General features: G+C 39.7%; 1 protein-coding gene across 1 annotated transcript in view; it reads right to left on the reverse strand.

Annotated features, from left to right (window-relative positions):
• Window positions 1-22,631, reverse strand: part of Eea1 (early endosome antigen 1) — a 110,369-nt gene that overhangs the window by 26,845 nt on the left and 60,893 nt on the right. The window contains exons 10-16 of the mRNA XM_052164900.1: window positions 18,014-18,130; window positions 10,390-10,728; window positions 9,258-9,407; window positions 8,139-8,258; window positions 4,304-4,507; window positions 2,023-2,223; window positions 604-717 (exon numbers count right to left, since the gene is read on the reverse strand). Coding sequence (XP_052020860.1) covers window positions 604-717; window positions 2,023-2,223; window positions 4,304-4,507; window positions 8,139-8,258; window positions 9,258-9,407; window positions 10,390-10,728; window positions 18,014-18,130 — 1,245 coding nt within the window. The remainder of the gene's footprint in view (window positions 1-603; window positions 718-2,022; window positions 2,224-4,303; window positions 4,508-8,138; window positions 8,259-9,257; window positions 9,408-10,389; window positions 10,729-18,013; window positions 18,131-22,631) is intronic.

Below are 22,631 nucleotides of genomic sequence, written 5' to 3' on the forward strand. Positions count from 1 at the left end.
CCTATGGCGCTGCAAACCCCTTCAGCTCCTTGGATCCTTTCTCTAGCTCCTCCATTGGGGAGCCTGTGCTCAGTTCAATGGCTGGCTGAAGGTGGGTACCAGAAAACTTTAAACTTCAGGTTTTTAATATAGAATCCACAGGTTAATAACCCTTAATCAGAGACTTAAGATTCCATGTGCTCTAAATCCATCATTGTTGCTCAAAAAGTTTTGTATTGGGGATATTTTTGATGTCAGATCTTTTGGGTAAGTAACGGACCGCCTGAATTTCCTTAGCGGTTCACTTCCTTCTTATAGTGTTTTAAATAACAAGGATATTAACAAATCCTTATCAACAAATGCTAGAAATTGTTTGTTGTTTCGTCTTTTTGATATATGCTCAAGAATTCTGTTAGTAATATTTAGAGAGATTAAAAAGTACACCTTTATGTGGTAGCTCTTATAAATATTTTCACATTATCATTTCCAATTCTGATCACATGCAAGCACTTTCCCAGATGTAAGTAACATCCAAGCACCATAATCTCTTATGTATGATTTCATGTGTATGAAGTGTGTATATTAGTGTGAGTACACAAACCAAAACATTACCAGGTTCCCTACCTGCTGTTTATCTTGTAATGCATTTTGAGCTGTGTCCAAATGATTCTGAAGATCAGCTCTCTGAGCAGTTTTTGCTGCCTCTGCTGATAGTAATAATTCAGTTTTGGCTTTAATCTGTAAGAAAATTACAAATTTTTAATTCTATATTTAATTGTTGACTTTCCTTTCTGAAGACATACTGATTTTTGTCACAAAACTATTAAAACACAGGTTCATTAGCAGGAAGCAGTAATTGGGACACTGAGAAATACTTGTGTGAAATCTCCTCAGTACAAGTGGGTGAGGGGGAGGCTCCCAGTGATGGTCAGCTAACAGCAAAGGCTGTTCCTGGGACGCCAACCCACAGCAGTCTGCCCCTTTGTGAAGGAAATGGTTCCAGGAGTCGGGATGCATACCTGTGATCTGAGCATGTTAGAGGCAAAGGCAAAAGCCAAGAAATCACACATTTAAAACCTCAGGCTTCCTACACTATACTGTGAACCAAAATCAAATGAGTTAAAAGTTATGCTTTCTTTATTAAAAGTAATAAGTACTGAAATAAGTTTAGCACAACTCACCTAGAAAAAATATAAATATATTTGAAATTAAAATGTTTTTAGCAGAGTTAAAATGATTCTCATTTAGCTAAGTGAACACAAAAGATGTAAACCATCCTTGATAAGGGTTAGTTTTAAGCAGAAAAAACCTCCAATTAATTATTTCTTAATAATTCAATACTTATTCTACAGAAATAATGTTGGACAAGGTATATCTCCATACTTAGTTCAACTGAGAACTAAAGAAAGCTACACTTAAAATAACAGGAAGTAAACGACTCACTGACAAACACATGTCAGACTGTGAAGAGTTCATTTTTGTGCAATGAGCTCCTTGCATATAGCAGTTTATCTATCTGAGGAACTGAAAATCATGAAACACTTCAATATATATGTGGCATATTTTCCAAAGTCGTGTAATACATGAAGATTTAAGGGAGCTGAGCAGAAGCTCCACCATAGTCTCGGAAGGGGCTGATCGGGCACAGGAGGAAGGCCCACCCCTGGTCTTTACATTCATGAAGAGCAGAGAGCGGCCAGGGCTGCAGCCTACACTGTTGGAGCTTAGGCATTAAAGCCCTTCCACTGAAAGCAGTAAGGACAGGCTTGCCAGGTACTCACAGACCCTGCATGTGCTAACTTACCTTCATACTGTGCTGACCAGCCTACCAGGAAGTACCTTGGAAGTAGGAATCAAAAGTTACATTACAGAAATCACCTGTCCATAGAGAGAAAGAACAAAAATATCTGTGGACAAAGAAAACCTCAAGAAACTCTGTAATTTAAGCCGTATTCTTATTTTCGACTCAAATGTATGCAGAAAAAGTGTACCATGTGTGCTCTGCAGTGGTGTGATGCACACAGACCCTGTACGGCACATTACCTGTATGTCCAGCTGAGAGACCTTCTCCTTGCTTTCATTTAGCTGACTGCTCAGTTCGCTGACACTGGTTTCTAGAGAAAGGACACGGTCCTGTGCAGCCCGAAGGTGCGCCTTCTGTTCCTGCACCTGCTCATGCAGGTCCTCCTCGGCTTGCTTATGACTCTCCGACTGATTCTTCAGCTTCTCCATCAGCTGAGTTAGCTAGTACACATGCGAGAGTCTAATTACAAAGTTTGCAGATCACAACAAAAATGAAGAAACTCAAAGTACCATCAGAACACTGAACTGCCCTATAACAGATAATTTCAAGGTTTGTCAAGTAAAAAATATCCAAATCTTTGATAACAAGTCAGTATAATAGCCCAAATCCTAAGAACATCAAATTCAGATATATATTATTTTTAGATCATGTCTATTAAACTAGAATTTATATGCAATGAAACTCACCTAATTAAGTATAAAATCTGAGATTTGATAAGGCGCACACTCAGTTAAGTACTAATATGATAAAGGTGAGGAATGGTCCCACTGCACAAGGCTATTTTCACGTGGGTCTTGTAGTCATCCTTGCCTCCTGGCTCTCCCACTGACCAGATAACAAAGGGTCCCACGCCTCAGTCAGTCACGCCCTTCATCTCTGCTGGGTGTGCTTGGACATCGCATGAGCTCCAGCCCACTGCTTGAGCAAAAACCTTAGACTTCCACCAAAGACCCCAGGAGACCCCTAATGAGATTTTTGGTGCTTTTGGCCTTGCAATTCAAGTTGCCTTAGCCTCCATGATGTCCCCTCACCGACACTTGTCATTCGACAGCCTCACTGCTTTCCTTGTTGTCCAGGTCTACATGGCAGCCTGAAAACCACGTGTGATCAGAAGTCAGAGGAGTCAAGGTCTCCCTCCGGCTGGTTTCTTCTCCCTCACAGGTCACAGCCCTGGGCTTTGCCTAATGGTTAATGGTTGGAAGAGGGCCTTTATCCACTGTCCACTTTCCTGTTGTCCATTGAAGGACATCTAAATAGGAATCAGTTACACCATGTGACCAGAATCAGAGGGACATTGATTTGATTTAACTCATTCATTTAAATGATTTATATGGGTATGTATACTGTGGGTATGTACATATACTTTCTGATAATATTTCTATAATAAGCAGTGCCACACTGTAGACAACTAAACCATGCTTAATAAAAATTAGGCTAATAAAATCCTCATAAGGATTCTTCAAAACCAACTTGGAGCTAAGCATGGCAGTGTTTACCTAACAGAGCAGAAGTAGAGAAATCAAGTTCAAAATCAGCTTGACCTACACAGCCAGTCCCACGCCAGCTAGAAAATGCAGTAATGAGTCCCGCTCTCGGCAAACAAACAAGAACAAATAAAATGATTTTTACAGCCAGACACTGTGGCATGCAGGAGGGAAAAGCGGAAGAAGACTGAGCTGAAGGCCGCTGAGGCTGCACGTGGGAGCCCAGTCTGCAAACAAAATGGGAACTATGCAAAAACTAAATAGGACGTGAGGCAAAAATTCACGTTACACTCTTCACTCCCCAATCAGCACAATAATATGACCTACTATTACTTATTTTTTCAAAACAGAAGCTATAAAAGATTTTCAGTTATTTATTTACCTATTTTTAACAAAATATCACTGAGTAGCCTTACCTGGCATGAAACTTGATATGGAGACCAGCCTGGCCTTGAACTCACAAAGATCTGCCTGCCTCTCCCTCCCAAGTGCTAAGACTAAACATGTGTATCATTTCAACCAGCCTCAGTTAAGATTTTTGTATATTTCTATTAAACTGTTTATGCATTTTAGAATAATAATTTATTAAAACTTATTAGGAAGCTATATATTATCCAAAGACATACATTATTAACTAACTGTTGGGTTTTAAAAGTTATAACAATCCTCAGTCATAGCAAACATTAACTTAGTAATGGGTTCCTCATTTATCTTTTCAAATATCACCAAATGCCGACAGGCAAGTATGGACTATCAGTCACACCTCGACTTCTCCAGTGAGCTGGGGCAGTGGTTTACCTGCTGTCACATGGGGAATAAGGTCCTTCCTAGGACATGCACTGAGCACAGCTTTTATTAAAGCACTGTCCAGGCCTTCAATACATAGAGTGACCTACCTTGATGATAAATATATGATATAAAAATGACATTTTAAACAAGTAAGAAAGGTCAGGATCATGAATTACTGTGATGAAACATTTAATACAATTCACAGGGGGTTAAGTAACGTTTAGAACTATAAAGTTTATACGCATACTTGCTGCTGTAGTGCATGGTTTTTCTCTTGTAACTGGTTAAGAACAGCAGTCTCTCCTTCACCAGCTTGGATTTTTGCATAAAGGTCTTCTCTTTCCTTCTCTAGTAATGAAATATTTTCTTTACTCTTCTGTAGTAAGGCCTCAAGGTTCTGGATCTTTTGGTCTTTATCACCAATCTGACGTAACACTTGTTCCAAATCATTCTATAAAGAATTAAAATTACTATTTTAAGAATGGAAAATTTTAAAAATTATTCCTTAAACACAAAATGACTAATAGTAAATTTAATTGTTCAAAATATTAGTCCTACATCTTAAAAATTATTACATTTTCTTGTAGCAAATTAATTAAAACCATGTATTTAACAACAGAAGTCTACATAATTTATAAGCATGAATTTAACAAAAAGTTTACACCACCCTTTTCCTGAAATCAGGTTTCCCTTTGGAGATCCTGTTTACCCATCGTCCTCTCTAGCCGGCCTGTCAGGCTAGTCCTGTAGGCAAGCCGAGGAGGCCGCCGTCCCTGCTTCTTCCGTGTTGGAAGGGTGCTATTCTCACATATACTACTCTTTGCAGTTTACTGCAACGTGTAAATCCCTGAATTCACTCAAGAATTGAGACCTGATTTAGATTTTGTCTTAATCTCAGTTCCTGTCTTCCTACAGACAGAGTTGACAGCACACCCTCAACGTTCACATCACCTTAATTCCTCACCAGAACTCAGTCTATACTGCAATCACTCACACTGCGGATTCTGCATTAGTCTGAAATCATGAAAACTTAAAAGTATGACTGTCCTACTCAGTGGCCACAACTTCCTATCTGGTGACTGCATGACCTCATCGTCAATGCCCGTCACTTCAGTTTCCTTCCAGTTGACTCACATTAGCCTAGCTTTTCTTTCTAAACCTCAAACTACTCTTGCAGCCACATCCTTCATTTCCTGTTACCTCAAAATAACCCAGGCAACCACCCCACAAATGACTAGCTCCAGACCATTACCGCAATCTGTTTCTTCCCTCCCGTGCTTGCGGACATTGCTAGAAGAAAAGCACAAACCTCCTTTAGTTTCCGAGTCCTGCTGGCCATTAAACACTCAGAATCAATGTCATGTCTCAGGGTTTTGTTGGAACACGGTCCACAACCTAACATTCTCAGGAACGACTTGAAGCTGCAGCATTCTGCCCCAACTCTGAACCCCTGCCAGGTGATCCTGACCTATCATTATCTACAGCTACACCCTGATGTGTGAGATTCTTTTAAGTGATCTGCCTTCACTTTCTATTTTTTTTTCTTTTGCACTGTGTCTGTGCCCATATTCACCTCCTGTCTGAATGTGACCCTTGTCACTTCCCTGTCTTCTGAACTTCAGCGGAAGACCACTTGTACTCCCCACTGTGGAGGTATCAGCGTCTCGTCATCTGATTCCCTTAGTCACTACTCTTCAGCATTTTAAATAATACTCTATATCAGGCACTGTCATGAACAAGAAACCTATTCAAATCTCTTTATTCCTCAAAAATTCTTCCTAAACCAAATTTCCCTCTAGTTTCTACCTATAATAGTTTCTTCATATAATTCATATTTAAGTTGCAAAAATAACTTATATTTCTTTTCCCAGCTCCCACATCTCTCATTACTAATCAGTTATTTATATTTTTCCTGTCCCTTTATTGAAATTATACTGAGCAAGGTTAGCAGCCTATGCTCATCTACCAGATGTCTCTACTTGTCCACATTATTTTCTGTAGAATGGGAGCCCAGCGCAGCCTGACAGCTGAACTCACACTAGCTTCCGCACCCTTTCCACACAACTGTTCCCTGGAATCTGCATCTCTGTACCTATCCTGGAAAGACACACTCTGTAATTCAGCCTGCCATTTGTAGAAAATCTCCCATAACGTTTCTTTAGGAACACACTCTGTTTAGATGATGAAACTGTCACCTCTGTTCCCACAACTATTGTGTAGTGTGTGGGGACTAGAACTAGACTCACTGTGTTCAGTTTCCCAGGCTGCCCCCCATCTCCATGAGACTCTCTTTGGCCCCTGGCCCATCCGCTCCTGGCAAACATTAGGAAAGGTGAATGTATGTGTACTGTGAGCAGGGAACGAGGAACTCGCGTGTTCCCCTGAACCCCTTGCTCGCTTCTTCGCCCGCCCGCCCACCCGCCCGAGCGAAAGGCCATTATTCCCAGTTGGGTCTACACCTACAGAATTAATTTTGAGACACTGTATAAGAAAATCTCTCAGCTGCTGACCTCTATTAAAATTGCCGTGCTTCATTTTCATTTCTTTCCTACTCTTAGCAGTAAAATCCCAGAGTAACCTACAGTTACACAATCTAGTCTCTCTCTCCCTCCTTCCACCTCTCCCCCTCCCCTCCCCCTCCTCCTCCCTCTCCCCCTCCCCTCCCCCTCCTCCTCCCTCTCCCCCTCCCCTCCCCCCCCTCCCCTCCCCCTCCCCCCCTCCCTCTCTCTCTCTCTCTCTCTCTCTCTCTCTCTCTCTCTCTCTCTCTCTCTCTCTCTCTCATCATTTTGTCTGGTGCCCAGGCAAGCATCCGTAGCCATCCTTCCCTTTTCTCCCCGACTTGCTTTCTGGTCAGGGCGCTTTGGAGCAGCAGCAGCATGGTAGCCCTCACACAGACCTGCGCATGCCTCCCACCCGGCCCTCCTCTGCACTCAGACAGCCATGCCTCTTGCTTATTTACCATGGGCACTGTCTGCCCATCACCAGGCATCCACGCAGCACACACTTCTGTATGTCTGACTGATGGCCATAGAGTCACACAGAGTCAGTTCCTGGGCTGAGAATAGACATGCGTAACACTGTTCACTGATTCAACACAAGAAGTGACAGTGACTCCAGGATTCTTTTTCTCTCTTTGTCTGACTCTTGTGTCATTCATTCTTCAAACTCAAAAAGGAACTTACTGCAGAATGGCTTACTGTCCCCGCAGCCCCCCGTATATTATTCCTATATACACACCACTAGACTGCTTTCCTAGATAATAGGTACCATGCCTCTTATGTTCAGTACTGAGTAGTGTCTGGCATCTAGTGCTCAGTAATATCCAATAAATGAAAGAAAGAAGAAATAAATAAATATGAAAGGTGAATTCATTTCAAACATATATCCTCTTTCACATAACCTTCTTTTACCTTCTAAGCCATGTAATAATAAAACCTGTACTAGTTTAATCCAATCAATTATATTTTCTTTACTTATAGTATCAGTGTTTGGATAATGCTAAGAAGTAAAAGGTATGATCAACACATACTACATTACACTGTAGAACTACAAAATTGTGTGTGTGTGACTGTATATGTGTATATGTGTACGCATGCATGTGGAGCCCAGAAATCAGCACTGGCTCTCTTCCTCCGTGGCTTCTCCACTTCTCCATCTTTTGAGACACAGTCTCTTCTGGCCAGCAAGCCCTCTGCATCTTCAGGCCTGGGATTCCAGGCGCCTGCACGCTACAGGCGTGGCTGTTCACTGGGGCACAGCGGCAGGCCTCAGGCCTCAAGGGCTGCTTAATGCTGACACAGCACTTTACCAGATGAACCTCTTCCCATCCTTAGATCTAATCAGGCAATTTAATAAATAAATTTATCTAATATATCTAATGTATCTGAATACTTTGTGAATTATATATAAAACAAATGTGTTTAAAGTACTTTAATTTTTACCCATAGAAATAAAAAGAATATGTTCTAACTATCACTTAATATCAAATGTACTCAACAAGTATTTGCCTCATGTCGTCCCACCACTACAGGAGAACATAGGCTCCCCCCGCCCCCCTCCCCCGTTGCCTCGGACACACTCACCTGAGCTTCCCGGAGTTTGGCTGTAGTGCTTTGCTGCAGAGCTTGCTGTTCCTGATGCTGCTGTTTTGATTTTTCTAACTGATGTTGCAATTCAGTGGAATTTGTTACCTTTTCCTTCAACTTAAAAAATGTAGACTGTTAGTTGAGTGAGAACTTAAGACATAATGTGATCATATTAAGTATAAATTATCTGGAATTATGTAAATCTCAAACTGGAAAAAAATAAATTCAAGCCATATGGAAAAATCAGCTTTAAAGCAGTTTCTCAATTTTCATTGTAGAATTATAGTTTCGTGATTAAGACGCCATCCTCTACCCACTAAATCTCATCCTAAAAAGAAAATAAATCTTTCTCCAGACTGGAATTAGTTCACCATTGAATTTTTGTAATTACCACTATGCTAAAGTAGTTAATATATAATTTATGTGTAACAATAACCTATATTTAGTATACATTTATGGTATCCTAGAAAGAAATCCAATCTGTTACCACATTTAAGACATTACCTCTAAAGAAAAATCTATTGCTGAATTAACAGATTTTAAACCAAGTATTTGTCCAATTCAATAAAAATCATAATTCAATCACAGCATTTACTCTAACCACATAAAGGTATCATTTGAGCAACTACGAATGGTTCTGGAGTAATATTCGAACAGATCGTTTGGAGGCATTTCTTTTGTAGTCCTTGGAGTTGAACTCATGGCCTGATACATGCTAGGTGACCTGTGTCATTGAGCTGCATTACACACCCAATATGGTTAACTGTTAAAATTAAATCCTCCAGTCGTATTGCACGCTGCTTACGAGGCACACCAGGTGTCTGCAGACCGTCAGGAAGGGGCTCCTCCTTGTGAGAAGACCACAGCAGCCTGAGGACCAGCAAGGAGGCTTCCTCATGAAAGCTAAAATGCAGTCTGCACTGAGGACATTAGAAGTACATAACAGTAAAATGTGTAACTTTAAGGATCTTCTAGGTGGGGAGAAATAAATGCTGCGATATGAAATAAAAACAATTACAATTAGAGTTCCTGACACAAAGATGAGCGTCACCATGGTTAAGACACCTCCCGTCTGAAGTCACCCGCTTCTACCAGCTGTTTCAGATGCTAGCTCACCTGCTCTTCCAGACGAGAGAGCTTGAGCTGTAAGTCGGCCACTTGCTGCTCCTTGTCCATCAGCTTCTCACTGGAAAGCTGCCTCTGCTCCTTCAACCTGCCGTGTGCTTCCCCAAGTTGGCGCTCGGTCTCCAGAAGTTTGCTATGTAACTAATGTAAGTGTGCACATACGTGTAAGTGTAAGCCCACACAGCACCACCCACCCGCCTTACTCAACTATTTGTCACCTGGTAACTGTATGTCATATTTCCACTCATACCTTATACTACAGAATAACTTACACTACAACTCAATTTTAGCCACATAAATGATAATAAATCACATATAATTATGAGCAAGCAGTGCATATTTTGTACTTATTTTATTTTTTTCCCTTAAAAAACACAGAAGACTCAGTTGGAGAGATGATGACTGAGCAGTTTAAGAGCACTGGCTGCCCTCCCAAAGAATCTGGGTTTGATTTCCAGCACCTAAACAGTAGCTGTCAACCATCTGTAACTCCAGTTTTACTGTATCTGACTTCCTCTTCTGGGCCCTACAGGTATCAGGCATGCATGGGCCAGCAAAATACCCATATACAAATAATAATACATTTTAAAAAAATACAGGAGACCAAGGTAAGGGATTTAAGCTATAAAATCAAACTTTAAAATTATGATATTCAAGGCATTAGACACATTCCTTTGAACTTCCCATGGTGATTTTTTTAGTTTTCCATAGTGAAGAACTATCACACTTGACTTCAATTTTTTAATTATGTATTTAAAATCTATTATTTAAAGTTTTATTCCATTCATATGGGTATTTTGCTTGCATGTGTATTTGTGCACCATGTGTGTGCCTGGTGCCCAGGAGGCATGGAAAGTGTATCAGATCTCCCAGAACCAGTGTCACAGTGGTCGTAAGCTGTCAAGTGGATGCTAGGAACCCAACTAAGGTCCTCTGGAAGAGCAACCAGTGTTCTTAATGGCTGAGCCTTGCCTCCAGCCCTGAAAAATACTGAAGGAAAGAATGTTGAATAATTTGAATTGCCTGCTGTAACTGCTGCGCTCCCTGTACTGGGCACTCTCTGTCAATCATCAAGTGCATCCCGGAGGTGGTGCGTGGATGGTGTCTGCCGCGCGGCTCGCACCTGACTGACTTCCCCTTGCAGCTGTAGCCCATGCTGCTCCCTCTCCTCCCGCTGCTGCTGCAGCTGCTTGACCTCCACTTTAAGATGCTGGTGCTTGCTCTCGACTTCCCGCAGTTCTTCTTTGAGCTTCTGTGCAGCCTCTCCCTTTTCACTGAGTTCTTCTTGGACCCTCTGAAGTGAGCCTTCAGACGCCGTCAACCTTGCCTGAAGCTGCTGGCAGTCCAGGTCCCTTTGGTGGAGGGCTGCCTGGATATTCTTTCTACTCACTGACTCTTCATTATGTTTCTCCTCTAGGTGGGTGTAGTCCAGGTCTTTCTTCTGCAATTTTTCAGTCAAGTTCTGAAATATCAAGTTTAAAACTTATATTTTAATACTTTTTAATTATCCCAGTCTCTCAAACTATCTTTTGAGTAGCCAATATTACAATGTATAAAACTTTAGAAAATACTTTAGGAAGAATTATGGCATGTTAATTTATAATTTTATTACTGGTCATCATGATTAAACCATACTGATATAAAATAAAAATTATGAAGAAAATATTGTCATAACCTGAAAACACACACACACACACACACACACATACACACACCGAATTATTTGGTAGTATGCAGCACATTTTTGTTTCTACTTAAGTTAAAAAGTGAAAGCTACTTTTCATTCAATAAAGATTATTCTACACTAACATTCTGTAGGTCCCTGCCTTGGGCCGCACTGACAGCAGAGCAGTGCTGCCTGCCTCTCTACGGTCTGATTCTACTCTGCATTTTTTCTTCCCTTCTGTATAAAGACCATTTTTTAGAGTTACAATCTAAAATGACCTCAAATTTCTTTCTGAGTATATAAAGAAATGATCTAAAAAGAATAGTTAGCTACTTCATAATTTTATTTTATTCAAACTAGCAAAAAATACATAAAATAAATACCATCAATCACAGATCTGGATCAATCAACCTGAATTCTAATGCTGGTCTCAGTACTGTTGTTATAACTGACACTGAATACTTTAAAATCATATGAAATACAAACAAAATTTTAACTTCCCTAAGAAAAGCATACATGCTAAGAAGAAACTACAGCCAGGCTCTGACCTGTCAGTGGACATTATTTATTCACTGCACAAGAAGAGATGACATAGACATGAAGACCATCAAACTCCATATCGTAAACAGATATTATATAAGTAAAACAGAGATGTTTAAAATAGCCTTTCTAAAACAGAAACAGAGTGTCATTTTTAAGCCATGCAGGAGGCCAAGTCAGTTGCCAGAGGAAGGGAAAGGAAAACAAGAAGGGTCGAGAACAATGTTTGTTTTTACAACTTTTGAAAATTTAATGAGTACTATATTTACATCATTTTATTCTATCCCACACCCCAAGTCCTCCTGTTTCCTCCCCAACTTTCAACTTCATGACCTCTTCTTCATTTTACACACACACACACACACACACACACACACACACACACACATACACAGAGAGAGAGAGAGAGAGTGAGAGAGACAGACAGACAGACAGAGAGACAGACACACAGAGAGAGAACCTGCTGAATGCATTTAGTGTTGTCTTTTACATCAGTACAGGGGAAAAGTTCCTGAACTGAACACCAATGGCTTATGCACTAAGATAAAGAATTGACAAATGGGACCTCATCAAATTACAAAGTTTCTGTAAGGCACAGGACACTGTCAATAGGACAAAACAACAACCAACAGATTGGGAAAAGATCTTCACCAATCCTACATCCAATAAATAGAGGGCTAATATCCAATATATACAAAGAACTCAAGAAGTTAGACTCTAGAGAACCAAATAACCCTATTAAAAATGGTTTACTGAGCTAAACAAATACTTTTCAACTGAAGAATACCGAATTGCTGAGATGCACCTAAAGAAATGTTCAACATCCTTAGTCATCAGGGAAATGCAAATCAAAAGAACCCTGATATTCCACCTCACACCAATCAGAATAGTTAAGATCAAAAACTCAGAAGACAGCAGGTGCTGGAAAGGATGTGGAGAAAGAGCAACACTCCTCCATTGCTGGTGGGATTGCAAGATGGTACAAGCACTCTGAAAATCAGTTTGGCAGTTCCTTAGAAAACTGGGCAAAATACTACTGGAGGATCCTGCTATGACACTCCTGGGCACATACCCAGAGGATTCTCCATCATGTAATAAGGACACATGCTCCACTGTATTCATAGCACCCTTATTTATAATAGTCAGAAGCTGGAAAGAACCCAGATGTCCCTCAGAGAGGAATGGATATAGGAAATGTGGTACATTTACACAATGAAATATTAAAAACAATGAATTCATGAAATTTGCAGGCAAATGGGTAGAACTACAAACTATCATCCTGAGTGAGATAACCAGGCACAAAAGAATACACATGGTACACACACACTGATAAATGGATATTAGCCCAGAAGCTTGGAATTCCCGAGATACAATTCACAGGCCACATAAAGCTCAAGAAGCAGGAAGACCTAAGTGTGGATACTCTGATCCTTCTTAGAAGGGAGAACAAAATACCCATAGGAGGATATAGAGACAAAGTGTGGAACAGAGATCGAAGGAAAGGCCATCCAGAGACTGCCCTGGGGATCCATCCCATATACAGTTACCAAACCCAGAGACTATTGTGGATGCCAACAAGTGCTTGCTGACAGGAACCTGATATGGCTGTCTTCTGAGAGGCTCTGCCAGAGCCTGACAAATACAGAGGAGGATCCTCACAGCCAACCACTGGACTGAGCACAGGGTCCTCAATGGAGGAGCTAGGGCAAGGACTGAAGGAGCTGAAGGGGTTTGCAGCTCCACAGGAGGAATAGCAATATGAACCAACCAGTACCCACAGAGCTCCCAGGGACCATCAACCAAAGAGGACATTGATGGACACATGTCTGCAGTCGCATATGTAACAGAGGATGGGCTTCAAAGGGAGGAGAGGCCCTTGGCCCTGTGAAGAAGGCTCAATGCCCCAGTGTAGGGGAATGCCAGGACAGGAAAGCGGGAGTAAGTGGGTTGGTGAGCAGGGGGTGGGGGATAGGATAGGGGGTTTTTGGAGGAAAAACCAGGAAAGGAGATAACATTTTCAATGTAAATAAAGAAAATATCTAATAAACATTTTTAAATAAAATAGAATAAAATCAATATTCACTGAGGTACTTACTGAAACCTCATGAAACCCTCAACATTTCCTTTCCGTTTGTTTACTCTCCATGCTTATTGAGAGACAGACAATCCTTTCTCTGACAGGAAAGCCTGAGCAGTAAGTCGCAAAGCTGAGGTGTAACCCTGGCTCTGACTACTGCACCGTCCTGCTCTATTCACACACCCCTAGGTATCACTCCTAAGATTTTCTAAATATGACAGAAATCTGTGAACACTCAAGTCCGTGTATAAAAAATGCATAGTATCTATATAGCCCATGCATAGTGTCCCATGTACTTTAAAGCATGCCTGAATTGTTTAACTACATAAACTATTTTATATAGGGTTTAATTATATAAACCCGATATAAGAACTATTATATAGGGTTGTAGCTGCGGCTCAGCAGTTAAGAGCACTCGTTCCTGTAGAGGATCCAGTGTTTGCATCCTAGCACCAACATGGCAACTCACAACTATCTATAACTCAAGTTTCAGAGACTCAACACCCACCATCCCCAGGCTCTCAAGAGCACTAGGAATACATGTGGTAGACTGGTATACACACACACACACACACACACACACACACACACACATATATATTCATACACATAAAAAAAATAAGATATCTACTCCATGGCAGCATGAATCTGCAGCTCTGAAGTCTGCAGAAACAATGGGTCATCTGTATTACAAAACAAAATGGTACTACACAGCAGTATTTGAAGTATTAACTTTATCTTCCCTCCCCCACGTTGACTATGGACATCTTAGGCTGAGATTGCTAAAGGAAAGCAGGAGATAAAAGATGACAGATGAGACCATCCAAAGTAACGGTCTCCTACAAACCACCTGCTATATAAGTAGTCTCAGATAAACAAGTGTGATTTTGTTCAGAATTTATATGTAAAATAATCTGAGGTACAGAATTTTGTTTAAATACAATTTTACTTACAAAGAACAAGGTAGTTTCTTCCATTTATCACTTTGATTTAAAGGTTTTTAAGGCCAATAATTTATAAACAGTGGATAAAAACTGAAAACTTTAAGAGCATAAAATAAGATTTTCCATCTAAATTTACCTATCTGCATGGACAAGGTCAGTGGCCCATAAAAAACACCATTAAGTTATTTTATATAACATGCATCAAAAGATAATGAACAAGGGATGGATGTCACAGGCCTGCAATACTGGCTACTCAGAAGGCTGAGGCAGGGGGATATCAATTCACGATTTGTTAATTATCAAAATTCATAATGACAGGCATGTGATACCTCCCTAAGACTTACAACTTTCTGACTAGACAGAAGGCCTGCGCCACTGACGTGCGTCATGCTTAGCACTGTAGTCCCACTAACAAGCCTGTGACTGGGGAGATCATAGGCCCTAGAGTGGTACCCACTGTTTCAGTGAACGGGCATGTTATCAAACAACATTCTACTCATAGTTTTATGCTTCTTTAAACTTCAGTTAGAGAAGCTCCTTTTACAACGCATTACTGATGAGGCGCATAACTGGTCAGAGTGCCATGTATTAATAACTGCGTGCTCAGCCATAGGTGAGGATTTGTGTCAACATTCTTCCCTGTCAGGCTCAGGGACTCCTTAGAAGAAAGGCAGGAGAATGTGAGTGGCAATGGGAAGAAGTGCTATGAACGGCTGCCTTTGAGATACGGCACAGCTTAGTGAGCGCATCAACACACAGCAGCTTCGCTCACCAGCACAAGACCTGGACAAGTTCAAGTCAGTCAAAATTCCAGGGTACATGTAGAGGGGACCCTAACGGCCTACCCTGTGAGGGGAGGAGTTACTGGTGGTTAAGAGCTGCTGAGAGAGACTCGCTCTTCTTTGAGTTCCTGGTAGGCTACTCATGTCCAAGAAGATGGCCACACAGCCCTGTGCATATGACCAGCACTAATTAGACTCAGGTCTAATTATTAACAATTATTAAGGAAATATAAACTTTGAAGAGAACAAGTGGCAAGCACTAGGGGAAGAGGAAAGTAGGAAAGTAGGATGGATATCATCAATATACAGTGTATAAATGTCTAAAACTTTCAAAAATAAAAATGAATATTTAAAAAGAACTACCTGTAATAAACACCTAATAACAAAATGAATAAATGAAATATTTTTAGAAGGTAGACAATAGTTGAAGAAGGTAGCCATGTCAACCTCTAGCCCCAGCACATACCTACAAAGGCATACATACCTATATACACACATGTGTAGCCCCACAGCATTAATATTAATGCTTTCTTAACCTGAAATTGAATATTGTAGCTCATTTACAAAGACTAAGGCAGAGATCATTAACATTAAAACACACACACACACACATACAGAGAGAGAGAGAGAGAGAGAGAGATGTGTGTGTGGTGTAGCAGTACATGTCTATAATAGCATTTGAGAGGCTAAGGCAGAAGATTACAAGTTTGAGGCCAGCCTGGGCTATATAGCATGTTCTAGGAGAGCATCAGCCATATAACAAGACCCTGTCTGAAAAACTAAAACAAAAGAACCCTAAAAGAAAATACTCAAAGTTTCACATTTTCTGATGTCAAAACTCACTACAAGGTAATAAGTACAAGTGCAGGCATCAGAGCAAAGGAAGACGAGTGAACAGGCCACCGAGAGCCAGACAGCCATAGGCGGGGCTGCTCTGGTCCCAAGCCTCTTATCCCCGCTGACTCCAAAGTCACACTCTCAAATCCTAACCCCCAAGGCAAAGACATCTGGGGACTTCCCCTCTGAGCGGTTATTAGTGCTTGTTACAGAGGACAGGAAATGAGTGGGGGAGACCCCGCAGTCCTTCTCCTGCAAGGACACAAGAAGGCCTCAACTATGGACCAGACAGCACACTGTCGAGATAAGAATCTTGTGCCTGAATTGGGATGTCATAGTTTAAATAATAGTGAGAAATAAATGTCTGCTAACTATAAGCTACTCAGTTGATGGAGGTTTGTTGCAGGAGCTGAAAGAGACTAAGGCAACAGTCAAATGAGTTTTAAAATGAGGTCCTTGACCATACAAGTGGTCTCAGGACACGTGAAACCCCTCATGCAGCGGAATGAAGCTAGGCTTTCATCTCACGTGTATAAAACATTAGCGTGAATGTGAATCTAAGACATAAACATAACACCTAAGATGATAAAATTCTTAAAGAAAAGAAAGGAAAAATTCATGACATTGACTCTTTGGAATAATTCCTTCCATTTATCACCTAAAACACCAGCAATGAAAGCAAAGGGGTGAAACCTAGACAGGGCTGGTGAGGCCGTGCTGAGGCCTGTGACCTGTACATGGGACCATCAGAGCACGGCTGTCATGTCAACTCAAGTCAGTACAGAAGTTATAGAAACACTACAAATACTGATAGGCAACAACCCCGGGGTCCAATACTTCCTTCCTCAGCTGCATTCATGAGGATCGGGATTTGAACCTTGCATTCAATGTCTCCTCATTCTCTTAAATTTAGCTTTTCTATTTCTCTTCATATTATATTATACCCCATGTATGTGCTGTGTTTATGCATACATACACACATAAATATGTATTATTGGCTAGATTCAACATATGAAAGAGAACACAAGTTATGAAAAAGGATATAAAGCTAATTGTTTTTCTAGTTATTCTGTAATGAATTTTTTTGGTAGTGGATAAGCACACACGATACAATCGATACTGAATGCGTAAAATTTAATAGGAAACTCCTCAGTTCACTGAGTTGTATAAACTTTGGATCTGGATAATTTTTATTTGTGATGTTTGTATTTATTTGTAAGGTTTTTAAATAATAAAAGTAAATAATAATTTAAATAAATATGTAAGTATAGATACATAATAGTATTACAATATGATCCAGCAACCTGACTCTTGGATATAGCCAAAAGAACTAAAAACAGGGTCTCAAAGATATTTATACACACAAGGTCTAAGCAGTGTTATTTATAATAACCAGAAAGAAGAAAGCAACCAAAGTATTTATTGACATATGGGTGTATAATATATCTCAAATTTAAATGCAGTATCATTCAACTATAAAGAGAGAATTTTAATATAAGGTACTCAGATGACTCTTTCAGGATATTATGTTAAATAATGTCACTTACAAAACCACAAATACTTTATGACTCCACTTATCGACAGAACTTGAGTGTGTAAAAGTCATAGAAACACAAGAGAACATGGTGGTTGGCTGGAGTTCAGGGAAGGGATGTAGGGAGGGTTGTTCTTTGGGTATAAGACACAGTTTTGTTACGTGAAGAATTACTGGAAACTGTTTTGTACCCATGTGGATATACTTATCATTGAGCACATACATACATACATAAGGGGGAGAGAGGGAGGAAGGAGGAATGAAGGGTGAGTTATCTTGTCCTACTGTATAACTTAATTTTTAATGATTAAATTTAATAATCAAATTAAAATCTATTCACCACTGTATGCAGCTTTAAAATTCTTACCTGGTTTTTTTGTGTTAATTCATTAATTGAACCTTTAAGTTTTTGTATTTCCTGCACATATACTGCAACTTCTTGGGGGCCTTTGGCAAGTTCACTCCTTAGCTGGTTTATTGTAGCCTGAAAATTAAAGTAACAGTTAAAGCAAATGAAATGAAGGTACACAAAGATTTAAAGAAATGATAGTTTTTGCTGCTGGAGCAGTTAAATTGAATTGACACTTAACACTTTAAAACCTGATCTTTATTCCGATAGCAGTAATACTCTACCTAAATTTTTTGCTTAATATTAATTTTTATAATACATCCAAGATGCATGATTCATCTGTTTAATTATATATCAGCTGAAAAGGTGGCATCTTCATCTCTCTGAGGTAACATCAAACTTCAATTTTTAATTTCAGGGATTTAAATTTATACTTTGAGCCTCCTAAATCCGAACAGGAAAACCAAGTTATATCTAGAGTTATATCAACCTTCCATAGCAGAAACATTTCCTTTCACATTAAAACATGTATATTCAAATATGCAATCTGTTTTGATTTGGGTGAATCACCTTTCTGATAAATAATGAGAGTATATTTATCAAAACAATTTACCAAGCTAAGGTCTCATAGAGTTTCACTAACCAAGTCTACATTATGGTCAAGCATTAACAGTTGAACAGAAATGTGTGTTAGTGAATTTAAACATTTTAATAACAATAAATTAATGTTTATTGTTTAGATAGTTTGATTGCTTAAAAATAATGAAAGGGAAAACCAGGTGGGCAAGTATCTTAAAAACCCAGACCTCTAATAGACAAAAGCTCAAACATTAGAAAGTTCCTACAAATGATATTAACAAATGAACTTTGTATTTCTATTTCTTGCCAGCTCTTTTTCCATACTGGAAGTTAGTCACTTCCATTGCATAAATTCTGTATGTTGAATAAACTTTACAGCATAAATTTAGAATTCTGCTTTTAGCTTCCAAACCTTTATCCCTATGTCCCTGCACCATGCAGAAGAGACCTTGGAGGATCTGGTCTGCGGTAACCCGCGGCCCCTGCTCAGACTCTGTCACCGCTCTGAGCCCACACTACACAGAACGTAGGCTCTGACGTGCTTTCAGAGGTGCTGTGTCTTCATCCATTTAGAAAAACAATGGTTCAAATTTCAGAAATCAATTAAACACATTAATGACCAAATTGGGCTTATTTTATTTAATAACAATGAATTAAGAAAACAAGTTTGGTTTAATGTGCACACTTAAAAGTTTAAGGTTGGTCATGATGACAAGAGATGTGGCAAGAACGTGCCTGAGCGGAGACATTGGATATAGGACAAACAGGAAAGAGAGGTGATATGAGACTTGCCCTTTCTCTGCTGCACATTACCAATCATCTCTAACCTTTAAAACAATAAAATATTGTTCTGATTTAAGGGAAAATAATGATTAAAGAAAAAATTAAGGGACATAAAATATATTTTCTCTTCAGATAGTACCACAGCTGACACTCCATGTCTTTCTCTTTCTGGTGACTTTCCCTGTGACCCAACCGTACTTGCTATAATCACTTCCCAGGATTCTTTCTTTACAGGAACTTCATGGTGACTCCAACACTTACTATATTCTCTATTCAGATCTTTGAGATCTTCCTCAGCCAGGCTAGTAAAATTGTCCCACATTATTCCTGGCTCCACCACAATGCACACCCTACTTTTTTCTTCCTTCTTCACAGAACTTATCACTTCACGTCCTACCAATGTATAGGTGATTATAGAAACATCTCAAAAGGCTCATGTGGTTTTAAGCCTTGATCCAGTAGATCTAATCACTGAGAGGTCATGGACTGGATCCTGAGGGCTCTGACCACTGATTAATTCATGATTTGATCCTGTCAGTACAGGGGGATGAAATGTTCAGAGGGGAGGGTCAGTTAGAGAAAGTGGAATCAGGGGCATCTTGACCCAGTTCCCTGCTGTGTGCTTCCTGGTTGTCAGAAGTAAGAACCCCTGCCTCAGTTCCTGTCTGCCATGATATTCTAAAGGAGAGGATCCCGCTAACCAGAAGCCAAAAGGAATCTTTCATCCTTTGAAATTGTTTCTCTCCAACGACACAGTAATAAAAGGCTAATTAACACAAATCAAGATTGGCTTTGTTACATATTTTCTGATTCCCACAAAGGAATATGAATCTTATGAGAGCAGTTGCTGGCTTAACAGTGCAGTCCTAAAACCTGGAATTGTTTCTGCTGCTTAGTATTTATTCAAAATATACTCCTTGGTGAGTGACCATCCCTTCAAAGATTTAATAGATATTTATACCCCTTAGATAAATATATGAGACCCTAACAAAATTTTATTGTCCTTGATGCTATGTTATTAAACTGAATATTGGGTTTTTAGTAGGACTTTAAGATGCAAATAACTAAGAAACAATATTTTGACATTCTACTAGTGCTACAGAATTATAATTATTGCTTGAATTTCTATTAAGAAATAATCATTTTAAAATGGACAAGTATTTGTTTAACAAAACAAAAATGAGCTTGTCTATGAAGTCCTAAGATTTCCCTATTACACAAACTGCACAGGACAAGAGAAGGTGGTGGATAAAGACAGTACCAGAACCAGCAAGTGTCCCAAAGCACATTACCTCAAATTTAAGCATCTCCATTAGAAAGCACAAAAAAAAAAAATAATAAAATGGTGGATGAAAGGTGGAAGACAGTACTGACAAGGTGCACATCGAGAACACAATAAAAATGTCCAAACATACTTCCAAACGGGATCTCTCAAACTAACGTACTTAATATTGAAATATTCTTAAACAGCTTAAATAATCTTAAATACCTTGTATGATTATAGTCATCCTTATTCCATACCTGCATAAGCAGTTTTGCTCTTAAAATTAAGATTCAAATAAGATTACTTAGAATATAAATAAGATTCTTTAAGATCATTTCCATTAAATATGGAAATTCCATCATTTCCATTATCTAAACTCATTGCAGGTTTCTTTAATATTTACCTTGATGAACGTTTTTCAAAATAATTTTGAATCTTTAAACTTTCAATCTTCAATCTATAAAATCTCTAACTACTTATTAAGCACTTCAAATGCTTTAGAATAAAAATATGCTTTTTTAAATATATAGACAAATATAATAAGCTCATAAGGTATATAAGTTTTGAGGAAAATAAACCAAAGGTGTATTTAACAATGTGTTCCAGGTTACATATAACCAATCCCAACTAGAACACATTTGATAAATCCTTGTATTTCTTGCTTCTCTAATGGCTTTTAGTATATTTTGATTCTGATTAAGAAAAAGTAACCACATCTATAATAATTTGATTCTAGTAAATTTTTAAATGATGTAATTCACTAATACTTGGCTGACAACTAGAACTGAATTTTAATTAAACATGCTACATATTCATAGTAAGTAGAAACAAAAAGATCCAAATGAAATCACAAACAAGTAGAGGAGATGAAACAATCAATTATAATAATATTTCTATGGAAACAGTATTAGATAAACTTAAAAATATTTTTCAGTCATTATTCAATTCATAACAACATACAACTTTGGCAAACACTAAGTAGCAATAAACGTTAGGACAAGGTTAGCAGCACGAAAAGCTTGCATGGTGGCTCACTGTCCTAATTCCATCTTGGAGGCTGAAGCATGCAGAGTCATCCATGAGAGACTGAGGCCAGCCAGGGCTACACAGGGAGCTCCAGGATAGCCTGGGCTACACTGAGATACTATCTCAAGATAAAGACAGAAAACAAGCAAACAAAAGGACTGGCAGCACAAAGCCACTCATGAGGCAGTTATGAGGTGGTTACGAGGCTGTTATGAGGCAGATGAGGCGGTTATGAGGCGGTTATGAGGCAGTTATGAGGCGGTTATGAGGCGGTTATGAGGCAGATGAGGCGGTTATGAGGCAGTTATGAGGCGGTTATGAGGCAGATGAGGCGGTTATGAGGCGGTTATGAGGCGGTTATGAGGCAGTTATGAGGCGGTTATGAGGCGGTTATGAGGCAGATGAGGCGGTTATGAGGCGGTTATGAGGCAGTTATGAGGCAGTTATGAGGCAGTTATGAGGCAGATGAGGAGGTTATGAGGCGGTTATGAGGCGGTTATGAGGCAGTTATGAGGCAGATGAGGCGGTTATGAGGCAGTTATGAGGCGGTTATGAGGCGGTTATGAGGCAGATGAGGCAGTTATGAGGCAGTTATGAGGCGGTTATGAGGCGGTTATGAGGCAGATGAGGCGGTTATGAGGCAGATGAGGCGGTTATGAGGCAGATGAGGCGGTTATGAGGCGGTTATGAGGCGGTTATGAGGCGGTTATGAGGCGGTTATGAGGCGGTTATGAGGCGGTTATGAGGCGGTTATGAGGCAGATGAGGCAGTTATGAGGCGGTTATGAGGCAGATAAGGCGGTTATGAGGCGGTTATGAGGCACATTAAATGGAGGACAGGGCACTAAGGGAGGTCCCTGCGCCTCAGCCAGACCTAGGACCTGCGTTTTAGACATGTGGCCTGAAAGCAAGTCATACCTCATAAAGCCTGATTCCTAATGTGTGGGGCAGATCTAATAACTTTACAAGATGAAATGAGAAAGCT

The sequence above is a fragment of the Apodemus sylvaticus genome, chromosome 20 (genome assembly GCF_947179515.1).
Source record: "Apodemus sylvaticus chromosome 20, mApoSyl1.1, whole genome shotgun sequence".
In the NCBI taxonomy this organism is placed as follows: Eukaryota; Metazoa; Chordata; class Mammalia; order Rodentia; family Muridae; genus Apodemus; species Apodemus sylvaticus.